Here is a 25,280-nt window from a genome sequence, read left to right as displayed (position 1 = left end):
ATAAATATTTAATAAATGTTTAATAAATATTTTTGTTATAATGAATTGTACAATGAAAAATTAATATTAAATAAATATTAAAAAAACATTTAAAAAATATTATGTACTGATTGAGGTACTTTTAATGCATTACATCAATGTTTTTTAATTTTTTTTTAGGATTTACAATTAAAGATTAATAATAATATTATTTACATCATTTTTTAGTAAATTAGCATTAAAAGTATTAAAAGCATAAAAAGTACTTGAAAAAAATGCGAAATGATTGGAAGTTCATATAGTATTTTGGACAGCACCGCGGAAATTGGCGGTTAAGTGACGATCGGAAACGCGTATTCTCATGTCCAATGTGCGACGCTATACCGGAATATACCCAAGTGGAAGCCTGCCGTTGCCAAGCGAAGATTCGCGATAAAAACGGAGCAGACGACAAGAACGAAGCAGGCGACGAAAACGGAGCAGGCGACGAAAACGGAGCAGGCGATGAAAACGGAGCAATCGCGATGATGCAATGAAAACCGAACAATCGCGATGCGTGTATCGAACAATACTGTTGCGATGTCCTTAGCTTTCCGTGTGTTATTTACCGCGCATATATTATTACTATCTCATATCATCGACAGGTCTTCTTAAAAACAGAATATGAAAAATGCTTTGCACTAGCAAATTATATTGCACCACACTTACCGTTTATTCGTATTGTCAGAACTCTGTTGCATATATCAAACTCTTTCTTTACTTACGTTCAAGCAATGCACCAACAGACACGACACAGAGCGAATGAAAAACGTATGCACATAGATTATTCAGGAGAACAATGAGTGTCGCAAAACAAAGTCCTATCACGGCGCGTTGATTGCTGTCCGCATGACAAATCTGATTTGTCTAGTTTAGCCATTGTCTCATCAACCTAGTCGATAAGGCTATTGCGACTAAGAAGTTGCCTAGTGCAACCAATTATTTAATACCTTTGGAAATTGGTTGCATTAGTTTAGTCGAAATTATATACTGGTATTGCGATTTTTTATCTTAATAGTGCAAATGATTGTAGCAGCAAACTTTTATGCAGCCAATAAAAATTGGCCATTGTGGCAATTTTTTTTTTCCAGTGTGTAAATGTGTGTGCTGAAATGTGCTTGCATTTTGAGTAACGTCGGCTAACAAAAGAAACGCGAACACATTTTAGCACAAATGTACATACACGCCACGCACACAAATGCTTTATGTAACAGGATCCGCAATTTAGAATTCTTGTTTAGAGCATTTACAACTGTAAGAAAGTGTGTAAAATAGATTTTCCCATATTGAAATGATTTGCAACAGACTTATTCTACTAATTTAATTATTACTCATATTGTTAATAGAAAAACTTAATATTTTTATTTACAAAACTATCCCTCATCGAAAAAACTTTGGAGTGGCTAGAAGCCAAGTAACTGACAGAAGTTGATTTCTACTTGGAATCATTGGTCTTTTTTTTCTGCTCACGTAATGCCAAAGCTAGTCGGAGCTTGAATTTTTCATAAGTTTTAATTATATAAAAGTGTTGACGATACACTTTATTACTAAATCTTGGTATTATTTCGTTAGATGTTTCCTATCCTCACAGCAGCCTCGATTGTCGAATCTTAGCTAGGCTCTAGGATGTATGTGAAGTTAGCATATCAATTGTCAGCATATCAAAAAAAAAGTGGAGTTCTCTTTGCATACAACCGAGTTCTATAGTTCCTGATAAGTTATAACAATAGTTCTGGTCATTTAGCATAAATAAACGAAAGTTGAGAAATGATATGCTAACTTCGCGCGAAGTCAGCATATCATATAATATTTTCAAAATTTAAACCAATGAATTTTATAGTTTTTGACGAGTTTTATAGTTCTAAAACATAGTTTTGACCATTAACTATCCCATTAATTATTATTCAACATTGAAGCAAAAGAGGCCATTTTTGCTTTAGTACTGCCTAACTCAGTGAAAAAAAATCGTGCAAAGCTCAACAAAAACGCAAATTAAAATTAAAGATCCACCTTTTCGAATGCTGTAAACCGCATTTGCGTGCAATTTTTATTTCGCGTCGTGGAGCTTTGCAAAGTTCGTAAAAAAAATCTGACAAATGTTAAAATCTTATAAAAATTTTACCAAGTTGTACAGCGTGAAATAAAAATTGCACACAAATGCAGTTTACAGCTTTTAAAAGCGTAGATCTTTAGCTTTAATTTGCGTTTTTATTGAGCTTTGTACGATTTTTTTTCACTGAGTTAGGCAACACTGAAGCAAAAATGGTTCCTTTTTTTAATGTTGAATAAATCGGTGAATAAACATCATACAACGCTCAACAAGTACGCAAATTAAAGATAAAGATTTCGCGCTTTCAAACGCTGCAAACTGCATTTGTGTGCGATTTTTAATTTACGTCAAATAAACTCGCAAAATTCGTAATAAATTTTGCCGCATTTTTATTTTCATCCGTATAGCTCCGGTAAAAATCAGTATATGTTTTCAAAGTCAATATTAAAAGTGTACATAGAAATATTAAGCTGTAAAATGTGTTTTGAAACATTTGATTTATCATTTTTGTTGATTTATCATGTTACACTCTCTTTTGGGGAGTAACTGTTGGTGATCCTTTAATTTTTCTGTTGAACGCTCACTTAATTTTTGCTGAAGTCGATATTTGAACTTTGTGAACAAAAAAATTATAAACTGATTTGCCAGGCCTCATTTTAAAGGGCGAAACCTTTTGATTATTTTAGTTGATTTTTCTCGAAGAATCTTTTACACTAAGAAATAAAGTAAGAAATTCAAAAAAATTTTTTAAATTTTCCAAATTTAAACAAATTTAGGAAGTTGTTAATTTTTTTCTATTTAAATTAACGTGAAAGTTGAAAAACCTTTTAAAGAGATTTAGTACTTAAAAAATAATCCACAATATTTTTAATGTTTTATTGCATTATGAAAAATTTTTTATTTTGCAAATTTTTGATTTTTAAAAATTTGCTTGAATTTTTTCTTTTATTTTCTAGTGTAAAAGAATCTTCGAGAAAAATCAACTTAAATAATCGAAACCTTTAAATCATTTTAAAGGTTTTGCCCGTTAACTTCGTAAAATATCTGTAAATCGTTTAATGATTTATCAATCTTAAAACTAGAGATTTCAAGCTTTAAAATGCTTTTTTTTTAAATTGTTTACGATTATTTTTGAATAAATTACACTCTCTTGAATTACGCCTATTTTTCGGAATCAGAATAGGTGATTTCTTAATTTTGCTGTCGAGTGTATTATACTAGTAAAACATCACAATTATTTTTAATTTTGTCTATAATTAATATTTTAACTTTGAAAAATTCTGGCTATTTTAGTGCAATTTTAGCTTATGGAAAGTTAGAATCATTGAAAATCGTTATTCTCTGTTGCAAGCCACGTACATAATAAACAAATGACAATGGCTATAACAATTAATGTACAAGTGGGCCTTATTTAATAATACATTATTTATAAAAAAGTATATTTATTCCAAAAAATTGATATAAATATTTGTTTTTTCCTATAGTTAAAAAGTTGAATAATATGTTGTAATAAACCATAAAATAATGTATACTTATTAAATTTACAATACATTTTTATAAAAACGATTGATTTACTCACTTTGTTACAAGCTTTCGTTGCACTGAATAAACGTGTTGCCAGCGGTATTAATTTCCTATTCAATCTTTATTTACTTCCTATGACATATCTTTTAAACATACGAGGTATGATCAAAAAGTAAGGTGACTTTTTGAATTTTGCGCGCTCTGTACAGTCGTGAGCTAAAAGGTAGCAACCTATTTTCTTTAATGCTTTTTGGAATGTAGACTTGCTCATTGAACGGCGAACATAATTGGTTCTTACCTGTGGATTCAACCAATTACGTTTGCCGATCAATGAGCAAGTCTACATTCCAAAAACCATCGAAGAAAATGTGTTGCAACCTTTTAGCTCACGACTGTACATTCTAATTTCAAAATTTTTTTTTGTGTTGGTACACTCACGATTATATGTTCACAGTTTTGACTATATAGCATGTGTTGTTTTTATGTGAGAGGCATAAAGGTTAGACTCGTGTTTGCGTGCTCGGCGATTTTTTGCTGTTGAAAATAATGGAGCAGAGAGTTTGTATTAATTTTTGTGTAAAAAATGGTATTAAGTGTTCAAAAACTCTTGAAATGTTGACAGTGGCGTACGGTGAGTCAACTTTGAGCAAAAAAAATGTTTATAAATGGTATAAGTTATAAGTTATTCCAAGAAGGCCGAGAAAATGTTAACGATGAACCTCGCTCTGGACGCCCCAGCACGTCAAAAGCCAACGAAAATATTCAGGAAGTGAAAGAAATTGTGTTGAAAAATCGTCGAATCACGATTAGAGAAATAGCTGATGATCTTAACATATCGTTTGGCTCATGCCAATCAATTTTAACGGATGTTTTGGGTATGACACGTGTGTCAGCGAAATTCGTTCCAAAACTGCTTAATTTTGATCAGAAGCAGCGTCGCATGAACATCGCCCAAGACATGTTGAACGACGTCAATGATGATCCTGATCTGCTCAAAAGGGTTATAACTGGTGACGAAACATGGGTATATGGTTATGACGTCGAAACCAAAGCCCAATTATCCCAGTGGAAGAGCCCAGGAGAGCCAAGACCGAAAAAGGCACGCCAAGTTCGTTCGAATGTGAAGGTTTTGTTCACAGTTTTCTTTGATTACCATGGCGTTGTGCATCAAGAATTTCTACCACAAGGTCGTACGGTAAACAAAGAGTATTACCTTGAAGTTATGCGGCGTTTGCGTGAATCAATAAGAAAAAAACGTCCGGAAGTGTGGAAAGAAAATTCATGGATTCTGCACCATGATAATGCACCTGCGCACACGTCGTTACTAGTGAGTACTTTTTTGGCCAAAAACAATATTATCATCATGCCTCAGCCACCGTATTTACCAGATTTGGTCCCCTGCGACTTTTTCCTCTTCCCAAAATTGAAAAGGACGAAGATTTCCGACGATTGAGGAGATTAAGGCTGCATCGCTGGAGGAGCTCAAGGCAATACTCAAAAGTGCATTTCAGAAATGTTTTGACGACTGGAAAAGCGCTGGCACAAATGCATTGTATCAGAGGGGGATTATTTTGAAGGGGATAACATAATTTTGGATGAATAAATGAATATTTTTTTATAAAAATAAAAAGTTACCTTACTTTTTGATCACACCTCGTATATTTGAAACATAAAGCGGGCTTTTAAATGGTAAATTTAGAAGTGGGCCTTATTTAGTACTGGGCCTTATTCGGTTCAAGTACCTTAGTATATTTAATATATATTATTATAAATATATTTTAATATTATAAATAAAATATATAATATGTAGCAAAATTAGTAAAGGAAAAGAATAAAACACAATAAAACATAATAAAATTTAATTTAAATTGATATATTTGAATTTTATTACCAATCAATATTTACGTTTTTACTTGAGCGCAAAAAACGATAAATTTTAACAAGTTTGGTAGCTTTTTATACACCAAGATTTTGTAGTTTTGACTACACAAATTCAAGTGTTGAGAAAAACTTCAATGAATGCTGAAGACGCAGGACATGATAGCAAATTTGCAAAAAAATCATAGAATTCTTTTGGTAGTTCATTGGATTTCTCGGTTTTTTTTCCATAATTTTCTACCATTTTGAAGATAAAAATTTATTAATGATATTTTCTTGTAATATTATCTTCGGAAAAAATTTATTATTTTTAATTTTAAAAGCCGTTACGCTTGGAAGATATTCAGGATAACTGTTAGATATCCATTCCTTGGCGATATCTTCTTGTTCGGCACTCAGATATTGCCTGTTAATTTTTGAATCCATAATGTGTGCTAGTAGGTGAACTGATGTGATTGCTTGATTGAATCGTTCTTGAAAAAAACATTTTATATAATTGTAAAACTTTTTCGTTTAGTAAATTAGACCACACTTCGATTGCCTCCGATATGTACTATATGTTGACTCACGCTGTAGAATGTTTAATGCTGATGCGACTATCGATAGTTTTCCTAAATATATCGATTCGCTGTAAATTCCTATGTTATTTAAAATGCTTGCAATCGAATCATCAAACTTATTTTCATGCTTCAGAGTAATTTCTTTATATTTTTGGTAATTTGCGACAAAGATCCTGACGCATTCTAGATGCGAATTCTATTTGGTTTTGTTAGGGATTTATGGCATAAGTCCATTTTTTTCCTTGAGTCATACATGTGCTTGGTGTATATTACGAAAATACTTTTGAATTTTAACCCTCAGCTGACACACTATATTGGATTTGATGTTTTGCCACATATGGCAAACATCGTCACCAGGACCATTTTCAATTGCTAAATAGGTTTTAAATATACTACTAGGAACCGAAAGAAATATTCTTTTCAGTATGTTTTGTTAAAAATTTAAATACTGATTTTTTTTTTATTACAGCTTCTTTAATCGGCGCATAAAAGTGCAACAAAAGAGAATTAGTAATATGATAGATGAAGAACGATTGAGCCGAAGAAATAGGCAATATGTTCCTTATCAATTTTCACGTCCAACAATAAACTTGAAAATAATCCATTAGACAATGCGTGCAACCGTTCGTTTAGATCAACATTCTACTCGTCTGTTCAGTATCTATTTGTTTGCAATATCAATAGAGAATGAGAGAATACTAGACAAATCAAAAGTACGTATGTGTACAATGTATGTACAATATATTTATTTGATTGTAATTTTGGTTACATATAGTGAATTTTATCTTATTTATAGTTTTTATCTAGTTTTAATTACATTTAATTCAGCAAATTGTTAGTTTTTTAATATAATTTATCAATTTTTTTTACAGAAAACCGAATTCAACCGAATGCACTGCCTTTCAAGCCATCATCGTACTCTGTTTTTCGTGAAAGATAAAATGGCTGGAAAAGTTATTATATTATTAACAATATCTAGAATCTCTAAAAACTCCATGAAATTAAAGAAGAGTAGAAATATGTGCTGGATGTTTACTATTTGGTACGACTATAATTGAAATTGAAAGCCACCAGCCAATAGCTTAAGGTTTTGTGGATATAAAATGTATAAAACAGTATGTGATATCGAAATTTTTCATATATGAGAATTTTCTTTAAATAGAATATTAATGATGATAAAAAGCTATATGTATTTAAAATGTTTACGGCGTAACATTAAAAATTTTAATCTTATTACAGAAAATTGTACATAATACAATAGATAAACAATAGTAAGAGGCAATTGCAGACACAAAAAAGGAGGAAAATAATATTGCAAATAATTGGATATTGAACAGATATGTACGTAATGTTAATCTAAATGAGTTGTTTATTCTCACTGACTTCGACCAATACACGTAATTTTTGTTCATGATTATATCGAGTGCACGGATTAAGTTTACTCATATTCAAAGTATATACTGTATCTGAGTCCACACACACACAAATTTTGCAAATTTCCAGATTTGCAGATATTGTAGCTCCACCTAGCTAAATATCAAAAGAGATTACATTTTTATAAAATGCAAATAAATTTGCGTTTTTATAATCCCAAATTAGTTTATTATGAATTATGCCAGATTTCTTATGTTTTTATATTTAATAAATATGTAAACGTATTATGTGAAATATGTCATACTTCTTTTTATTATATAATTGTAATTTTCTATGAATTGGAAATTAGTACTAACATGGACATATTATTTACAGGTTATATTGAATATTATTTTCCGTTTTATTGATTTATTTTTACTGTTATATTACTTAGTATATAATTGTTATATAATTGCGTTTACGGGTTACATTATACTAACATAGAGAGATACGATGTGAATTATATTTTATGTAATAGTAGACTTTAATTGCTGTTTCCAATATGTAGTATTATTATTGTATAATGACATAATTAATATTACATTAGTAATCGTCTGCTCTACCAGATTCAAAGTTATCAAGAACATATTAGATTTTTAATTGATCATTACCTATCGAGAGAGGAATGGAGGGTGGTGTGATAACACCACTTCCAACTTATTAACTTACAATTAGTAATCACAAGAATTCAAAACTTGACCACGATCTTCTGTCATGAAAGATTAACTAGAAAAAGAGAGATAAATTTTAAAACAGTTTTTCTATTATAACGACTAAAGTATTGGAGTTAGGTAAAATATGCATAAGATCTTTTTTGTAGAGCTTATCGCGAGCTTTATTTTTTATTTGACACATGTTTTTTGTAAAATAAATATTTTTTGAAATAATTAAGAAAAACTGTTTTTTCTTTCTCTAAGTAGATCTCGAAAACTGTTAATTTTAGGAGGTCACGCCCATTGACACTTTTAATCAGGACACCTGGAACTACAATTTTCCAAAATACGAGAAGATTTGACCGAGATTCAAAATCCATAAGAGATGTGCGGGATCCTTTGGATGCGATAATAAAATGACTATCCACCATGCCCATAATTGCACCTCTCTTTTGAGAGAGCGAGTGCTGCGATGAAAAAGTGACATATCACCCAGAGAACGTGGGCTTGTGATACCAATTGAAACCTAACTTCATGTGCCTTTTTATCAACATCACATCGAGAAAGTTGAGTTTATCATCACTCATTTCTAACGTCAATTGTAACCTTGGATGAAAGGCGTTAAAATTTTTTTAAATTGACTCCTCCGAATAACGTGGAATTATCATGGCTATGTCATCAACATATCTTAAATAAAAGGAAAGAATATAGCCAACGTTCTCTAGAGTCCATTTTTTCAAGGACTAGGTCCGTAATAATCTGTGAAAGGGGTGAGCTTATGGGTGTCCCAAAATTCTGTTTGTAAAAAATATCAAATGAAAAGTAAATTGAATCTAAAACTATTTTTAAAACCTTCAAAAATTCATCCTTAGGTATATTGCATTTTTCTGAGATGCTATCCCATTGTTGATAATCCATTATTTATTTATTTAATTATTGAATTATTTAATTTGCTGATGTAGAATTTTTATTATACTAGAACAAAAGGCGCGCGCTACAAAGCTTTTAATATCATATAGAGGAGAAGAGGGTAATATGGCACACATTTTTATTTTATTGAATAACTTTGTTTATAATTAATATTTTCTATTAAAATTTGAATGATTACATTTGTCAGAGTATTGTTTGACAGATTCTAGATTCAAAGTAATGAAATATTTATTATTTAGGACGTGATTTATAAAAATCTAATGCACTGCATAATCGGTGGAAGAAAAAAAGTGGTTGTAATATGGCTATCTATAAAAATAAATTAAAAAAATTAGTTTAGTTTAAAAGAAACACAGTACCTTGTTACAAAATTATATATTTTTAATTTTCCATTGTTTAGAATTTTTCTGATTTAGAATTTTTCTGCGTTCAAAAGCTTTAAAAATACCATTAGAAATTTTATCAAAAATATCATTTTATTCTTGTTTTTCATTTTATCCTTTACATTAAACAATAAGTATAAAATGATGTCTCTAATGTTTCTAAATATCGCTCTTTAGAATGACAATTGATTTATCAAAGAAATATTTCGATATAAAAATTTTTAATAAATTTTGATATAAAAATTTCACTTAAAAAACCATATTAACAAAGTTCCATGTTATTGTTTTAAAAAGTGGATTTTTAGCATAACTCAAAATGTATGCGGCCGAATAAAAAGGCCGAATAAATAACAAAAAGATATTTGTATGTACTTTTGTATGATAGTACACTCAAGTTTAACCCTTAAACACACCGATCCTGTAAAATACGGAAACACATTTTTGGATCTGGTTGAAACTTTTGGTTGAAACTTTTTCAACTTTGAGAAGCTATAACTTTGAATACAATCAATATTTTTCTACGATTTTTTTTTTTTTTAACAAAAGTTTAAAATTTCAAGAGTGTGACTGCACAATCGGCATTGCCGAAAAATAATTTATTGTGAAGTTATAAAAGAAAAACCATTAAGCAAAAATGAGAAATTGGTCAAAAATCCACTTTTCCTTCAAAAAATCGTATCTTCGCAACAAAAAACGTTTAATGACTTTCAAATACGACGTTTTAAAGCTAAAGAGTCACACTTTCAAAATAAAATTTGGCAAAGTCATTCCTTTTAAAAATATAATTATGTAACATGGAGAATATGAGGTATTTTCGGGCATCTAAAAATCCACTTAAAAAAAAAATCATATCTTTGCAACAAAAAACTTTGAAGAACTTTACAATACGGCGTTTTAAAGCTAAAGATTCATACTTTCAAAAAAAAATTATATCATTGTCATTTCTATAAAAAAATGTACTTATGTAACAAGACGAATATGGGATATTTTTGATTAAATCATGTCTAAAATTGAAAATTGATGTGTTTCATGATATATTTCGGGAAAACTCCCTTTTCTAAGCATTTTATAGTATTCCAACTTTAGACACAGTATATGCGAGTAACATCCGCAAACCGACTTGTTCGAACGTATTTTGTCCAGCTTTTTTATTTAAAATACTCACAAAAAAAGTTTCATTTACACACTATATGGGTCGCATTGACTCTAACAAAACTTTGCTGCCGTGCCGTTTGAATTCTAGTTGACCAAAAAAGTTGATCAACCATATCAATCGAAAGAGGAGATTTCAAACATTTTTACGTCTTGGTTTGAACCTCCTATCTCATTCCGTCTTCACATAGCAAGCGTTCAAAACTTCATATGGGGTCTCTCAGACCCACTTACGTGTTTAAGGCTTAAGAATAATAAGGAAATGTATGTAATTAAAGGTTAAAAGGTGTACCTTGAACAAGTTAGAGAACTGCTCAAAAGTAAAAATGCCTTATAACAATTGTCAGTCATTATGTATTGGCACATTAGCATTCCTAAAAAACGGGCTACTAAACGAATAACTCTATAAGCAATTGTTAGGATACGTCACCTAATAACGGAAATAATAGGGGTAGCCATATTGTCGACAGTAGCCATAATATACTTTTCTCTTTTTTATATATTATATATTATATATATGTGCGTGCGTGCGCATATACATTTATCTAAATTATATTATATTAAAATCTTAAAAAATTTTAAAGTTAATCACGATAAGAAAAGTTTTACATAAATTAATAAAAATTAATTTATATATTTATTTATAAATTTAAGATAAATAAAATTTACACTGTTGCGTCCGCGGTTTTGCGCGGTCGCGATCCGGGACATAAATTTTGATTTTTCTTTAATTAGTTTTGTGGGGTACTGGGCAGCTGTCACCAGTCGTGCCTTCGAGTCGTGCGACAACACTCCCAGATGCACGATGCTTTATTTATGTGAGTAATAAGGAGTAGGGGGTAATCTTGTGAAGGTTTGTAAATAATCAGAGAAATAATTTATATAAATAGGAAGTTTATTAAGAATAAAAACAAAAGAAATGGATAGTGCAGTGTGGTTGAGCGTGGCGTGAGGTTGATTAAGCAACGAAAGGGTAGATGTAAGATATGTACAGATATATATATATATATATATATATATATATATATATATATATATATATATATATATATATATATATTACATGAAAGCATAATCTTAAAGAGAACGGATGAACAATTAGATTTTATGTAACGGCGGAAGAACCGCTTCCGTCCACCATCGTACGCGCGGTGTGGTCTTTTTCGGCCCATACCTTCTTGAAGAGATACATGATTGAATTAGAATGAAGGATTGCCACGATGATATATGACTGAGAAAATAACTTACTGGTCTTCCGAAAGAAATGTTGTTAAAGCGTTAGAGATAGAGAGAGAGGTCAGTAAGTGATCTATCGCGTAAGATATCTATAACTTGTGGGAAATCAATTATTAGTAATTGTAGAATAACTGAAGAGCAAAGAAGTATATGCGTATACAAGGAGACAAATCCGCTGGATCGGAGTGGACACCCGTAAGAATGCCTTTCTGCGGGTAAAGGTTGTCTAGGAGAAGTTTTCGAGTCACAGAGAGAGAGAATAGGAAGACGCCGAAGAGTCGCGTTAGCGAGTCTTCTTCGACGCTGCAGGAGAGGGAAAGAGGGAGAGGACGCCGAAGAGTCGCGTTAGCGAATCTTCCTCGGCGGGGACGGAAGTGAGAAGGATGGAGGCTGCCGAGGAGTTGCGTTAGCGAATCTTCTTCTCGCCAGGGAATCAACGCCAGGGTGACGGGGGAAAGGACAGAGAAACGAGTGAGGCCACTCTCTAGCTAATGCTAGGTGTGGTTCAACTCTCTGGATCTTTGGCGGGAGGGGGAGAGCAGGAAAAAGGCGATTCGACCGGGGCCACCCCGAAGACCAACGTCTTCGTCAGGAGTAAGACCCACCCGCTGCTGAGATCGTACCTGGAGGTCTGCACGTTGGCGGTCACCGATGGCAGCGATTCTCGCTTGACCAACAAGACTGATCTGATTTTTGGAGCTCCGATTTCGCTCCTTATGTAGGCAAGGATATAGGCAAGAGGTGTTGCGGGACAATTCCTCGGGATTTGCGGAAAATTCGGAGCGATAGTTTTTTGTAACGCGTAGTCCTTAGGAACCCGCCCTGTTCCGCGACCGCGCGGCTTGCGGAACAGGGCGGGTTCCTAAGGACTACGCGTTACAAAAAACTATCGCTCCGAACTATAGTTCGCGCGAAGCGCTTGTAGACGGTTCCGGGGGTCGCGACTCGCGGGGATTCCGTATACCACACTTCGATGCGAAATCTAATGCTTGAAAAATTAATATAAATTAAGTTCTTTATAGGATCTCGATTAGGCGTACATGCCCAGTGAGAAATGACAGGTTGAAAAAACGTCAAATCAACGTCTAAACAGTTGATATAGACGTCTAAAATTTGGTCTATTAGACGTTTTTGTGTCTTCTAAATTAGACCACTATTAGATGTCTTAAAGACGTTCAATAAACGTTTATTAAACAACTATTTGACATTTATGTAGACGTCTTAAAGACGTTCAATAAACGTTTATTAAACGACTATTAGACATTTATGTAGACGCCTTAGAAACGTCTTATAAGCGTATTTAAACGTCTACTACGTTTACACGTCATCATTAATTGGGTTTAGCAACACTCGTAGTTATGAAACTGACCAATTACAGTCATTCCATTCTTCAGATGAATACTTGTAATTAACCAGTTTTATAACTACCGATGTTATTAAACTCGATTAATGGTGACGTATAAACGTAGTTTTAATAACGTTTATTTACATTCGTTTCTATTAATATACAGCTTTAAAAAAACTTGTAAAAATGAATCTTGACTAATCTTTTTCCGCCCAATAGTCAGTAAATAGTCGTAAAAAGCACATAAAATGAAACCATTCAGACAAGAAAACACACAGTTGAACTAAAATTTCCGACGTGGCATTTATAAATAGAATTTGAATAAAATAGAATAACAAAATCGCTTTAAAACACTTGTAAAAATGGGTCTTGACTATCCTTTTTCCGCCTGTCAGTAAATAGTCGTTAAAAGTACGTAAAGTGATGCCTATTCAAACAGGAAAACACATGGATATTGAAAGGAGTGAAATATGCTTTTATGTATTACTTCAAAGAAACTTTACTTGCGGTCCATTCTTACAAATTTGGTAAATATGAGATAAGTCAAATTTTCACAATGGAATATATAATAATGGAATGACATACACAACATTTCGTCGTCAATCTGTCACGTTTCTACTATAGCTCTAATTTTGTCCGCGACGAAACGTTACTACCGTCAATACGGAGTTCTCGGTGAGGCGTCAGGAGTCTTAACAGGAATATATGCAATTTCTTGCTTCCGATGTGGAGCTTGCTTCAACCAATTTTGACATGCTCTCTTCAGTTTATTAATGTCACAATTTTCTTTTTTATTACACATCACAGCACCTGAAATGAAAATTTATATTATCGTGGAATTATTTCTAAAAATATCTGTAATCAACGTGCAGAAGAATATAAAAATTTACCTTGAATTAGGTCCCACATATGACATTGTTCAAGAGGAATTTTTGATGAATTGGGATCAAGACCTTTAAAATTTATGTTTTTTGCCAAACAGTTGTACATTAATTTTTTCATCACATTCATCGTTGCTTTTGTTTCATCTGGATCACTTCCATAAAAACTAATATATTTAATCTATAAAAATATAAGAATAAAGGTCTAAGGATATAATTTAGAAAAAAACAGAATACAGAAAGAGCTACGATCATAATCATAAATAGAATAAATAATATAAAAAAGGTACACCCACGGTCATCGATTCTGTCGCTCGGGAAGTTTTCCAAACTGAGAAGTCACCATCTTTCTACATACTCGCAGTTCATGATTAATGTAACGACTATAGCTTATTGGTCGTTATGTTAATCATAAACTGTATGTAGAAATTTAAGATAGTGACTTCTCAGTTTGGAAAATTTTCTGAGGGACAGAATCGATGACGCTGGATATACTGTGAAATTAAAAGTATTTTAAAACGTATAATAAGAAAAGAGAACACAATTTTTTTAAATACTGAGTGTATATATAATCATTATGTATATGTCAATATAATTTACCGTAGCTGACATATTTTCTGGCTCTCTCAAGTATTTCTCAAATTTTCGAAGATCATTTATAGATTGTAGAGGTAAGGCAGGTAAATTATTGGGTACATGACTGTCCAACTTTATCTTCGCCACAACCGTTCTTGCTAAATGGGAACAATGGGAAGCAACACAACACACGCAACACCAACAACACCTTTACGTATCGTAAAACAATCTGCACTAAAATTCCGCTAACATCGGAAAACAAATGATAGGGAGATAGCGCGCGTGTAGGCCGGCTCAGCGCGCTTGCTCAACGGTCTCGAAGTCCGTTCTTTTAGCTTTGCACATGTAAAAGGTTCAATTGAAAAGAACAGACCTCGAGATGTTGTGTAACGCGCTCACATTTTAAAAAATATATTTGATGGAATAGCTGCACCAATTTAATAATTGTAAACTACAAAATTGAAAACTGATCATCGATCCCTTATTTAATTTCTTAATATAATTATAATTAAATGTATAACTTCATTATTAAATAAAAATATTATATGTATTTACATAAATAATTTATAATGTATCGAAAGTGAACAAGAAAAATATAATATAATAGTTAATGAGTTTTATGTTTTACAGTTGACAATTCTTGAATTTAATCGATCGATTAATTAAGTTAACCAGAAATAGTAAGATCAATAATGGAATTTCTATAAGAATGCTTTTACAGAAATTTAATTTTGGCAGTATTAAATTAGTCAGTAAATAATTTTACTTATTTTGAGTATTATGTACAAAAATACAAATAACATTGCTTTCAAGCATTTTCGAGAAAATCGCAATTAAAAAGTTTTGGGCATTTTATGAATAAGTCTTGCAAGAAATATGATTTGGACGACAATAGAGATGATAAGTTGAAAAGACGTCTATTCGACGCCAATGTCATTGATGGTTGATATTAAGGCGATGCTAAACGTCTAGCATCGCCTTAATATCAACCATCAACGACATTGACGTCGAATAAACGTCTTTTCAACCTGTCATTTCTCACTGGGTGGTACGGTGGAGGACCATGTACCGAAGCGTTATGCGATGTTAAATAATATTTTATTGTTACTACTACGGGGAGTTAGTTTTAACAGGAAAAATTTCTATAATTTTTTTATGAGTGTTATTTTTTGAATTTTCGTACTTGAGAGTGTACGAGGCAATAGCGCCAAGCACACGCTATCGTTTTATGCGTAAAAAGTTAAAGTTTTGTTGTTATCTATGAGAGATCAATCTTTATATTAATTCAAAATTTTTTGGCGTTTTTATTGGTCGCGATTTTAGAGTTGATTTAAGGTGGTTCGAAAGTAAACTAAAAGACTAGCCACATAAATAAAACTTTGGGAGGTTGTTCTTTAATATATAATAAACCATCTCTTAAAATTTAAGACCCTGTTGCCATGTAAATTATTGCAAACAAGCAATATAAAAAATCACTTTTTAACATAGCTCTTATGGGAGGTTATTGAATTTTTACCGAAAATGATATAATATCTTTTAAGAAAAACTAGAGATGTTAATAAAAAACTGATTACTGAAAGATGAAATCACAAGTTTTCCAGTGGTATATGAAAGGTTGTGTGTTGCCATGAATTTTTAAGAAAATTTAATTGAGAAAGTGATGATGCATGCGTGTCACGGAAGTAAAATGGTTAAGAGGTTATAGACGCCAGCGGAAAGACGGCGAGTCGGCTGCTAGATCTACACTATCTTCACAGTACTTGCGCACTGACGCGAAAGAAGATGGGTCTTGCGATCAAGACAACATTAATCAATCGACCTTTTATAATTATTATAAATTTATAAACTACTTATAAAAATCAATGGGAACATTATCAATATTAATAATTTTTATTTAGATAAGATGTTTAGGAAAAATCATAATGTATTTTATCAAGTTTTATGTGAGTTGTATTATTGACTAACGATGTCACTTTAGAGCCACCTTAATTTGAGTTGCATGGTGCGGTAGTGGGAAGCATCCATGAAAGAATCACGCCTCGATAATTATAATTTTGCTGTTCCTAATATTTTATATTAAATTGGAAAGATGAATAGAATTCCAAAGCGCGGAGCTTGGTGATATTAAAGGGGATCGCGAGCCGAGGGGTCGGCGCGCACGAGGTTTGCCTAGCGCCGATAGATACTCGCGGGTGTTGCGCGTCGAGGGGGCGGCGCCGCGATGTTGCCAAGCGGTTGCGCATGTAAAAGCTGTATAAGCGATATCAGATTATAATTTTGATGTAGGATTTACTTAATTGGCCGGAGGGTGTTCCCGATTTCTAATTAGGCTATTATCAATACGGATGGCGCAGGAAAATAAAAATTTTATCCGCCAGACGTAACAACACTATTTTTTTTACTAAATTGTATAATAAATTTCAAAAATAAAATTATACATTTATGATTAAGAATAATAGAGTTTACGATGACAAATGATCATGTTCTCGATAATAGATTATGAATAAATAAAAATAGAATATGAATTGATTTATTATTAAATGTGTATAAATTTATCACATCATTTAATACGTAGTATACATTAATATCACATTTTTGTAATTGATACTTGTATGTATAACCTTTTTATGTTTTTGTATAACCAAAATCTATACAAAACTTAAAATTTAAGCATTTTATAATTATTTATTTTATAATTATTTAATATACAATAACGTTTATACTTAGCACGTGATACGATTGCATTTTTGTATTAAGAAAAAAATATTATACACGTGTCATTAACTTCCAAGCATACAAGATTATTATATTTTATTAACTTCTCGATTAAGTTCTAAATGCACTTATACCTTGGATAAAGTTGTCTAATGAAAATGTTTTTATTTTTTCTATCCGTGTTCTACGGACGGAGATATCACAATGAAAAGTTCAATCCTCTGAAATTTAATTCGGTTCTTAAGTCAATTTTTAGTAACATTGTCAATCGATAGAATATATTTAAATATATTTGTAACTTTTTTATTTTTGCAATCTACTCTTTATTTATAAAGTTATAGCAATTTTAAAACACAGTCGAGAGTCTGATCATTTGAACGCTCCGGAATTGCCCGAGATTATCCGAACTCGAAAATGACGTCACGATGTTGTTGCCGAAAACATAGTATGTATGCACATAGTACTTAGTACAGCTGTATGCTCAATTTTTATTTAATGTGAACTGCTGTATTGTTATTACAACACATAAACATGAATTATCGATGGGGTTTTGTGTTGTTGTGCAAAAATATTACGAAAAGTGCACCCGCTAAAGTATTTGTGACAGTACTACGCGAAGAAGTAATAAGGTAGTTGTGGTTTCGATTGGCTCGACGTCCGCATGAATCAACAAAATCGAATTATTTTTGTTGTGATGATCATTTTGTTGTAAATATTCAATATAAAACCATTATTTCCATTAGTATCTATATTTCTAAAGTTTTGAGGCTAGGTTATGAGAATAGTATCTCAGAATGATATGTTGTACAAATAATTCTTTAGTTGATATTTTCTAACTAAAAGATATTAAAAAAATCTTCAAACACGCGTTTAATTGCATTTTTTTTTTTTTTTTTAATGATAATTATCTTATCCTATTTATTTCATTTCTTTCTTCTTTCTATTTTTTACTGTCACAATTCTTCCTCCTTTCTTTGTGCATTATTTTATTTCTCTTTGTTTCTCTATACTCATGAATATTTTAAAATTTTTACTAACAGATATAATGTTCGATTAAAGATATTTTTTATTTTTAAAACACAAGAATTCAAAATATGATATGATATTTATCAGTTATAAAAAAATCTTTAAACACGCGTTCAATTAAATTTGCCCATTATTAAAAAATATTATTAAACTGCTGTTTAATTGTTGTCTTAATTTTATTAATCCTTTATTTAAAAATCTTTACGTTCTCCAACACCTTTAATTCTTTTTTTTTCAATTTTATTTTTATTGTAAATGATTGATTTGATTTTTTCCTCCTTTGATTTTTTCTCCTTTCTTTCCTTCTTTTTTATATTATTCTATTCAAAAATCTTTACTTCTTCCAACACCTTGAATTCCTTTATGCATTTAATTTTATTTGCATTCTACTCTCCTTCGATCTTCCTTTTTTATATTATTTTATTCCTTTTTTTTCTATATCTTTATTTCACAGTTTTAAAGAACTTTACTAAAATACGTAGTATTCTATTATAGAAATTTTTATTTTTATGACACAAAATATCAAAGTAACATACAGTATTCACTCATTATTAAAAAAAAACCTTTAATCTGTGTTTAATTGATGTTTTAACTTTATTCATCCTATATTTAAAAATCTTTATCTTCTGCAACACCTTCAGTTCTTTTCCCCTTTCAATTTTATTTCCATTCTAAACTCTTTTGATCCTTCCTTCCTTTTCATATTATTCTATTCAAAAATCTTTATTTCCTCCAACGCCTTTCTCCATTTAATTTCCATTCTACTTTTCTTTGATCCTTCCTTTTTATATTATTCTATTCCTCTTCTTTTCTATATCTTTATTTCACATTTTTAATAAACTTTACCAAAATACATAATATTTTATTATAGAAATTTTTATTTTTATGATACAAAATGTCGAAGTATCATATAATATTTGCGCATTATTAAAAAAAAAACCTTTAATCTACTGTTTAATTGATGTCTTAACTTTATTCATCTTATATTTAAAAATCTTTACCTTCTCCAATACCTTCAATTCTTTTATCTTTTCAATTTTATTTTCATTCTAAATTTCTTTGATCCTTCCTCCTTCCTTTCTTCCTTCTCATATTATTCTATTTAAAAATCTTTACTTTAGCCCCTTCAATTTCTTTCTCCATTCAATTTTATTTCCATTCTACAATTCTGTATTCCTTCCTCCTTCCTACCTTCTATTTTATATTATTCTATTCCTCTTCTTTTTTTTATCGTCATTTCACGTTTTTAAAAACGATGAAATTCTGTTAGAGAAATATGTATTTTTATGACACAAAATATAAAAATTTCATGTAATATTAGCACATTAATAAAAAAAAAACCTTCAAACTGGTGTTCAATTGATGTCTTAATTTTATTCATCAAAATATCACCTGACATATTCACCCATTATTTCTTTATTTAACAATATTTAAATTTTTATTTTCTCCGCCTTCTTAAATTCCTTTCTTCTTTTTTTATTTGACCCATTTCAAAATCTCTTACTCCTTCTTTCCTTCTATTATTAATTCATTCTTATCTTTTTTCAAATCCAACCTCACAATAATAATGTTTGTATACAAAAGAGCATTTTAATAACAATACTATGTAATAAATGTTAAACGAAATTGCTATCTGAAAATAAAATACAACACAAAGTATCAATTTTTTATTATAATAATTTTTACCACCATAAATAAGAACGTTTAATAGTAAGATTTATCTGAATCAATCACGAAGTCGTCCAAGGGAAAAAGAAAAATTTTTAGACGCAGGAAATAGAACCAATACAATAAATAAATTGGTAATAATTACTTTGATAATATATTAATATTACACTATTAACTTCTTGATGCATGTAACAATTATTATGTGTATAATTGTCAACGCGATTAAGTATAACCAGAAAGGAACCTGACAGGTGCCACGGCGGCTTTTTTTTTTATAACGCTAAAATTCTCGGCGCACTAACGACGCACATCCATTTAGGCCGGAATATGAACTAAATTTACATCCATTTTGCGACACTGTCAATAAAAATGGTTCAAGTCTGTGCTAAAATCATGTAGTGGGGGTACCCCTACTACAAATTCCTTTTTTTTCTTTATTTTTCCCATTTTAAAACTCTTACTTCTTCCTTTCTTGTATCATTAATTTATTCTTATCCTTTTTCAAATTCAACCTCACAATAATAAAGTTTGTATACAAAAGAGCATTTTAATAACAATATTATATAAAATGGTAAACAAAATTGCTGTCTGAAAATAAAGTATCAATTTTTTATTGTGATAATTTTTACCACCATAAATAAGAACGTTTAATAGTAAGACTTATCTGAATCAATCACGAAGTCGTCCAAGGGGAAACGAAAAATTTTTAGACTCAGGAAACAGAACCAATTAATTTGATAATATATTAATATTACACTATTAACTTCTTAATGCGTGTAAGAATTATTAAGTGTTAACACGTTTAAGTATAACCATCAACGCGATCTCCGTGATGACAGTAGATCACGAAGTAAGTACAGCGCGAGAACCAATCAGCATTTTGGAAAACCGGCAACAATAAGCTTCGAGAAATGCGACTATCGATTTAACATGGATTTTCTCAGATTAGCACGCATCACAGATATCTATCTAACAACTAGATCGCTACCTTCGGCTGAATAGCTGTGTCCGGCAGGATATCCGGATTTGGCCATCTTACCCAACAAGAAAATGGCGTCTACGCGTAGATTAGGTTAGTGCCTATGTGTTTGACAGGTTTGACAACTGAGCCGATTGACCGCTGAGCACCGTTGAGCATATTAATTGTGATTATCGAGTGTGTTTTTTCGATATCGTGCCATAATGCCAAGCAAGAGCGGCATTGGAGCGGCCATTTTGTTGTAGGTAACATGGGTGAAACCGGATATCCTTCCTGCCTCAATACTGTCATATGCTAATGCCACAGGTTAGCGATCTAGTTTAGTATTATATATCTATGGCACGCACGCTAACGCGCGCGCTTCTCAAACAATAAGATTTCGTTTTTTAATCATTATTATTACATCCCAGATAACAAAACGTGATAACTCAATCTAAAGCAAATCATCGCGCAGATTAAATTGCTTGTTAATTGCTATTACGTTGCCTTTTATTTAATGCGACAAAAATATTTTAGTCAATTTAGTATCAATATGCTGAGTTTTATTGTCGAGCAAATGTAGAAAAATTATTGAAGTCAATCTGTGTTATTATATTGTGGTAAGTTGTGTTTAGAACTTGCCATTACTATATTTTAAAAATTGTTTATAGCAATCTGCGAGCAACATGACAGCAACATGTGAGCAACAATTCCCATTTATAACTTGTAATAAGTATAATGCTGATAAGTTGTTGGAAACTTGCTGGTATTATATTTTAAAAACTATTGCTGGCAAGAACGTAATGGTAAGAGGATACCCCCTTCTGTTGCTTTGCTGACAACTAATATGAATATTTGTGACAAGTTATCGACAACTTGCAATTATTTGGCTATCTGGGATTATAAAATTAATTTTTTAATTACTCTTAAAATATTTAATTATGTCAATAATTATACATGTGGTTGTATAAAATTTTTTATAATTACACAGGCACACAAATAAGGGTATCATGTTCGAGAGACTACATCTATGTATTCCTATGTATTTTGACGCCCTGAAACTGAATATGATTTTAGAATTGCTCCATCAGATCAAGATTTTTTCTATACTCAAAAAATTGCTAAACGTTCCTTAAAATTACACACTATTTAGCCCGGTAAAACAAAATCCAGGGCGTCAAAATACATAAGGATAGATAGGTGTAGTCTCTCAGAAATAACACTTTTTATTTTGTTTGCCTGTAATTATTTTCCAACTTTAGAGTTATTACTACATTATGTTGTATATACAGGGTGTCACAAAATATTTGTTTATGCTCTCGTGGGTTGATAGAGCAAGTAAAACTGAGAAAAAAGTTCTTTATCATTTTTCAAAATTCACAATAGTTAACGAGATAAAAATTAATATAATCGGCAAATAAGCACATACTTTTCCTACCCGGCGGTGAAGCGGGTAAGACAGCCATTGCTGCTTCTCCCTTCTTATCGCGCCGCCTGTTGCGGCTGCTTATGGTTTGGAGACGGACGGGCGGTCCCCGCGTGCGATGAGTAGGGAGAGTATGTGCTCATTTGCCGACTATATTAATTTCTATCTCGATAACTATTGCGAATTTTGAAAAATGTTAAGAAACTTTTCTTCTCAGTTTTACTTGCTCTATTAACCCACGAGAGCATAAACGAATATCTTGTGACATCCTGTATAATTAGAAAATGTTAAATATATGAATATTGGTTAAAGAAATTTTTATTTCTAAAACAAAATCTTAAAATATGATATATTTATCCGTTATTTTAAAAATCTTTAAACTCGTGTTTGATTGCAGTCTTAATTTCTTTTGTCTATTTTTAAAAATCTCTACTTTCTCCGCTTTCTTTAATTTCTTTCTTCTTTCGATTTTTTTTTATTATACACTTTAACAATTCTTCCTTCTTCCTTCTTACATTATTTCATTCTTCTTTGTTTCTCTACCTTCATTGCACACTTTTTAAAGTCTTTACTAAAAGAAATAATGTTCGATTAAAGAAATTTTTATTCGTAACAAAATTTCCAAATATGATATGATATATTACCTACTATTAAAACATAATGAAACGAAAGTATAATATCGATGCTCAGAAGCATCTGTGATCCCACCCTTGAAAAACGTTTTTTATATCTTAAAAAATTATTTTACTTTTATTGTATGTACTTTGACTCTCGATTTTCTTTTTTTTTCATTCTAATTTTTGTTCTAATTTGATTGCCTATATCTTTCTTCTTTTATTCCTTAATCTTCGTTCTCAATTTCTCACTTTATAAATTTTTTTTCTTGCTTTCACCTGTCCATACATAATTTAGTGGATATTAAACAATTGATTAATTTTTTACTCACTTTATTCGCTTTTTTCTATTCTTCCTCTATTGAACTTTATAACACGCTGCATTCTCCTTTTTCTTTTCTTTCCTTCTCTTTTACTTTTACATTTTATTTAATTCTTTTCCTTTTTTCCTGCTTATTTTCTTCTCTTTTTTCTTTTATGGAAATGCTGTATGATATAGTTCACTAATAAAAAAAAGAAAAAAATAGAATTTTGTTACAAATGTCATAATTTTACTAACAAATTTAAAAAATGATATTAATTGAATGGATATTAAAAAATTATTTACTTTTAGCTCGTCTTTATTCAATTGCCCTTTGTTCTTTTTTTTCGTCCTTTATCACACATTACTTTCTTTCTTCTCACTTTCCTTTATATTTTATTTTATTTTATTTCATCCTTATTTTCTTCTCTTCCTTCTTTCTTCGTTAAGACATTATTTCCTTCTTTTAAATGTGATTTACTGAAAAAGCAAAGAGAAACTAACCTTTTACCGAGTAATCTAAATATCATGCCTTAGCTATTTATTATTAAAAATTACTTTATTTTTATAATGTATATTTTCTCTCTCTCTCTTTCTCTCTTTTGTTCTCCATCTTGCGAGGTGCTCTCTTCTCCTTCGCCCTATGCCCTCTTCTTTAATATTTTTTTTAATATAACAGAAAATAATATGCAATTTGTTTTGTTTTAAACAATTTGTTAGAATAATCACTTTTTTTATTATAATTGAAAATGATATGCTATTTTAAACATGTTAGAACTGAATAAATACTCTTTTATTCATCATTTAATATAACAAAAAATAATATGCAATTAATTTTATTTTAAATAACGTGTTTTTTTTAATTGCTCTGTAATCAAAATAATATCAGTTATTATTTATAATAAATTTTTTATTCATAAAAAGTAGCCTATTTTAGTATATTGATCCTAGATTTCTAACTTGACAATTTATTATTTTATTTACTATTAAAATCATCTTACCTGCATATGAAAACAAGATAAAATTGATGTCTTTAAAAAAACTAAATTTTAGAATAAAAATATTTAATTGTGCTTTTGTTAATTATTCAAAGTGATAATAAATACAATATTTTTCAATAAATATAATTAATGCGAATCCAAATGATGTATTCGTTGGTTTATAATTATTAATATTAAACATTAATATTAAACATACAAACATTTCGATCTTCGATGTGAATTCTCTTCAGTATAGCTGTAACTTAGAAACAAAGAAAGTAATTAAAAGTGGTAATCGTTTCTTTTTCCTTAGTAATCATGGTCAACAAAATATATGGTACGAAGTATTAAATGTTAAGATCAAAGTTCTAAAATCCATTGAAATAGTGAAGAAAAAGCGGTCGAACAGCGTACAGATTATATATATAATGTTAAATGCCAAATTTAAAGTTTTAAAAAATTTTAATTTATTTAACAATTTTTAATTTTTATAGATATTAAACAATGCGTTAGTAAATCTGAAAAAAAATAGATTATTATTTTAAATTATCACAGAATTAGGATAAATTGATAAATCTTAAAATCACTATTTTATCACTCTTTCTCCTATATATATCTTAACGCTTGAGAGGATTCCATTCTAGAACTCTAAATAAAGATTCTTTTTCTCTTTATTTTTCCTCTTATTTCGTACTTTCTATTCTTATTTTAATCTTAGTTATATATTAACTAAAGTTTGGCTCTGTCCCAGTGAAGGCTACAATGCCTCTTTTCACGGTGGCTTTGTCAAGAATAATACTTCGGGAGCGGCAAACGTTGAAGGTGTATCTGAGTCTCGTACCGATTGTCAGCGGCGTAGCTGTAGCCACATTAACGGAGCTTAGTTTTAACATGATCGGTTTGATAAGCGCCTTAGCATCCACTATGGCGTTTTCCTTGCAAAATATTTATTCGAAAAAGGTAATACAATATAAATGATAAATCTTATTTTAC

At 30.6% G+C, this 25,280-nt stretch overlaps 2 protein-coding genes across 6 annotated transcripts in view; one reads left to right on the top strand and one right to left on the bottom strand.

Annotated features, from left to right (window-relative positions):
• LOC113005675 (solute carrier family 35 member E1 homolog) overlaps positions 1-25,280 on the top strand; it is a 47,741-nt gene that overhangs the window by 16,966 nt on the left and 5,495 nt on the right. The window contains exons 5-8 of one of the 5 annotated variants that reach the window (XR_005576246.1): positions 6,500-6,743; positions 6,903-7,117; positions 7,270-7,371; positions 8,387-8,935. Coding sequence is in view for 1 of the 5 variants with exons in the window: in XM_039457028.1 (XP_039312962.1) it covers positions 25,039-25,247 (209 nt within the window). In the remaining 4 variants the exon portion in view is untranslated. Of the gene's footprint in view, positions 1-6,499; positions 6,744-6,902; positions 7,146-7,269; positions 7,699-8,386; positions 8,936-25,038; positions 25,248-25,280 lie in introns of those variants that run through there. The other 4 variants (XR_005576244.1, XR_005576245.1, XR_005576243.1 and 1 more) reach the window with 4 other exon arrangements.
• LOC120359468 lies at positions 13,264-15,046 on the bottom strand. The gene is made up of 3 exons (XM_039457029.1): positions 14,624-15,046; positions 14,033-14,204; positions 13,264-13,952 (listed from the first exon to the last, which is right to left on the bottom strand). Exons 1-3 carry the CDS (start codon positions 14,633-14,635, stop codon positions 13,801-13,803), a joined length of 336 nt encoding a protein of 111 aa, XP_039312963.1. The 5' UTR covers positions 14,636-15,046; the 3' UTR covers positions 13,264-13,800.

Source organism: Solenopsis invicta, chromosome 14 (assembly GCF_016802725.1).
Source record: "Solenopsis invicta isolate M01_SB chromosome 14, UNIL_Sinv_3.0, whole genome shotgun sequence".
NCBI lineage: Eukaryota > Metazoa > Arthropoda > Insecta > Hymenoptera > Formicidae > Solenopsis > Solenopsis invicta.
The sequence above is the reverse complement of the archived record's forward strand: the minus strand, read 5'-3'. Positions and strand labels throughout refer to the sequence as shown.

Bases quoted from the DNA above. Each gene is read 5' to 3' on its own strand.
- LOC120359468 (XM_039457029.1), bottom strand. The intron at 13,953-14,032 runs GTAAATTTTTAT...TTTTCATTTCAG, and splicing joins TATGTGGGACCTAATTCAAG to GTGCTGTGATGTGTAATAAA.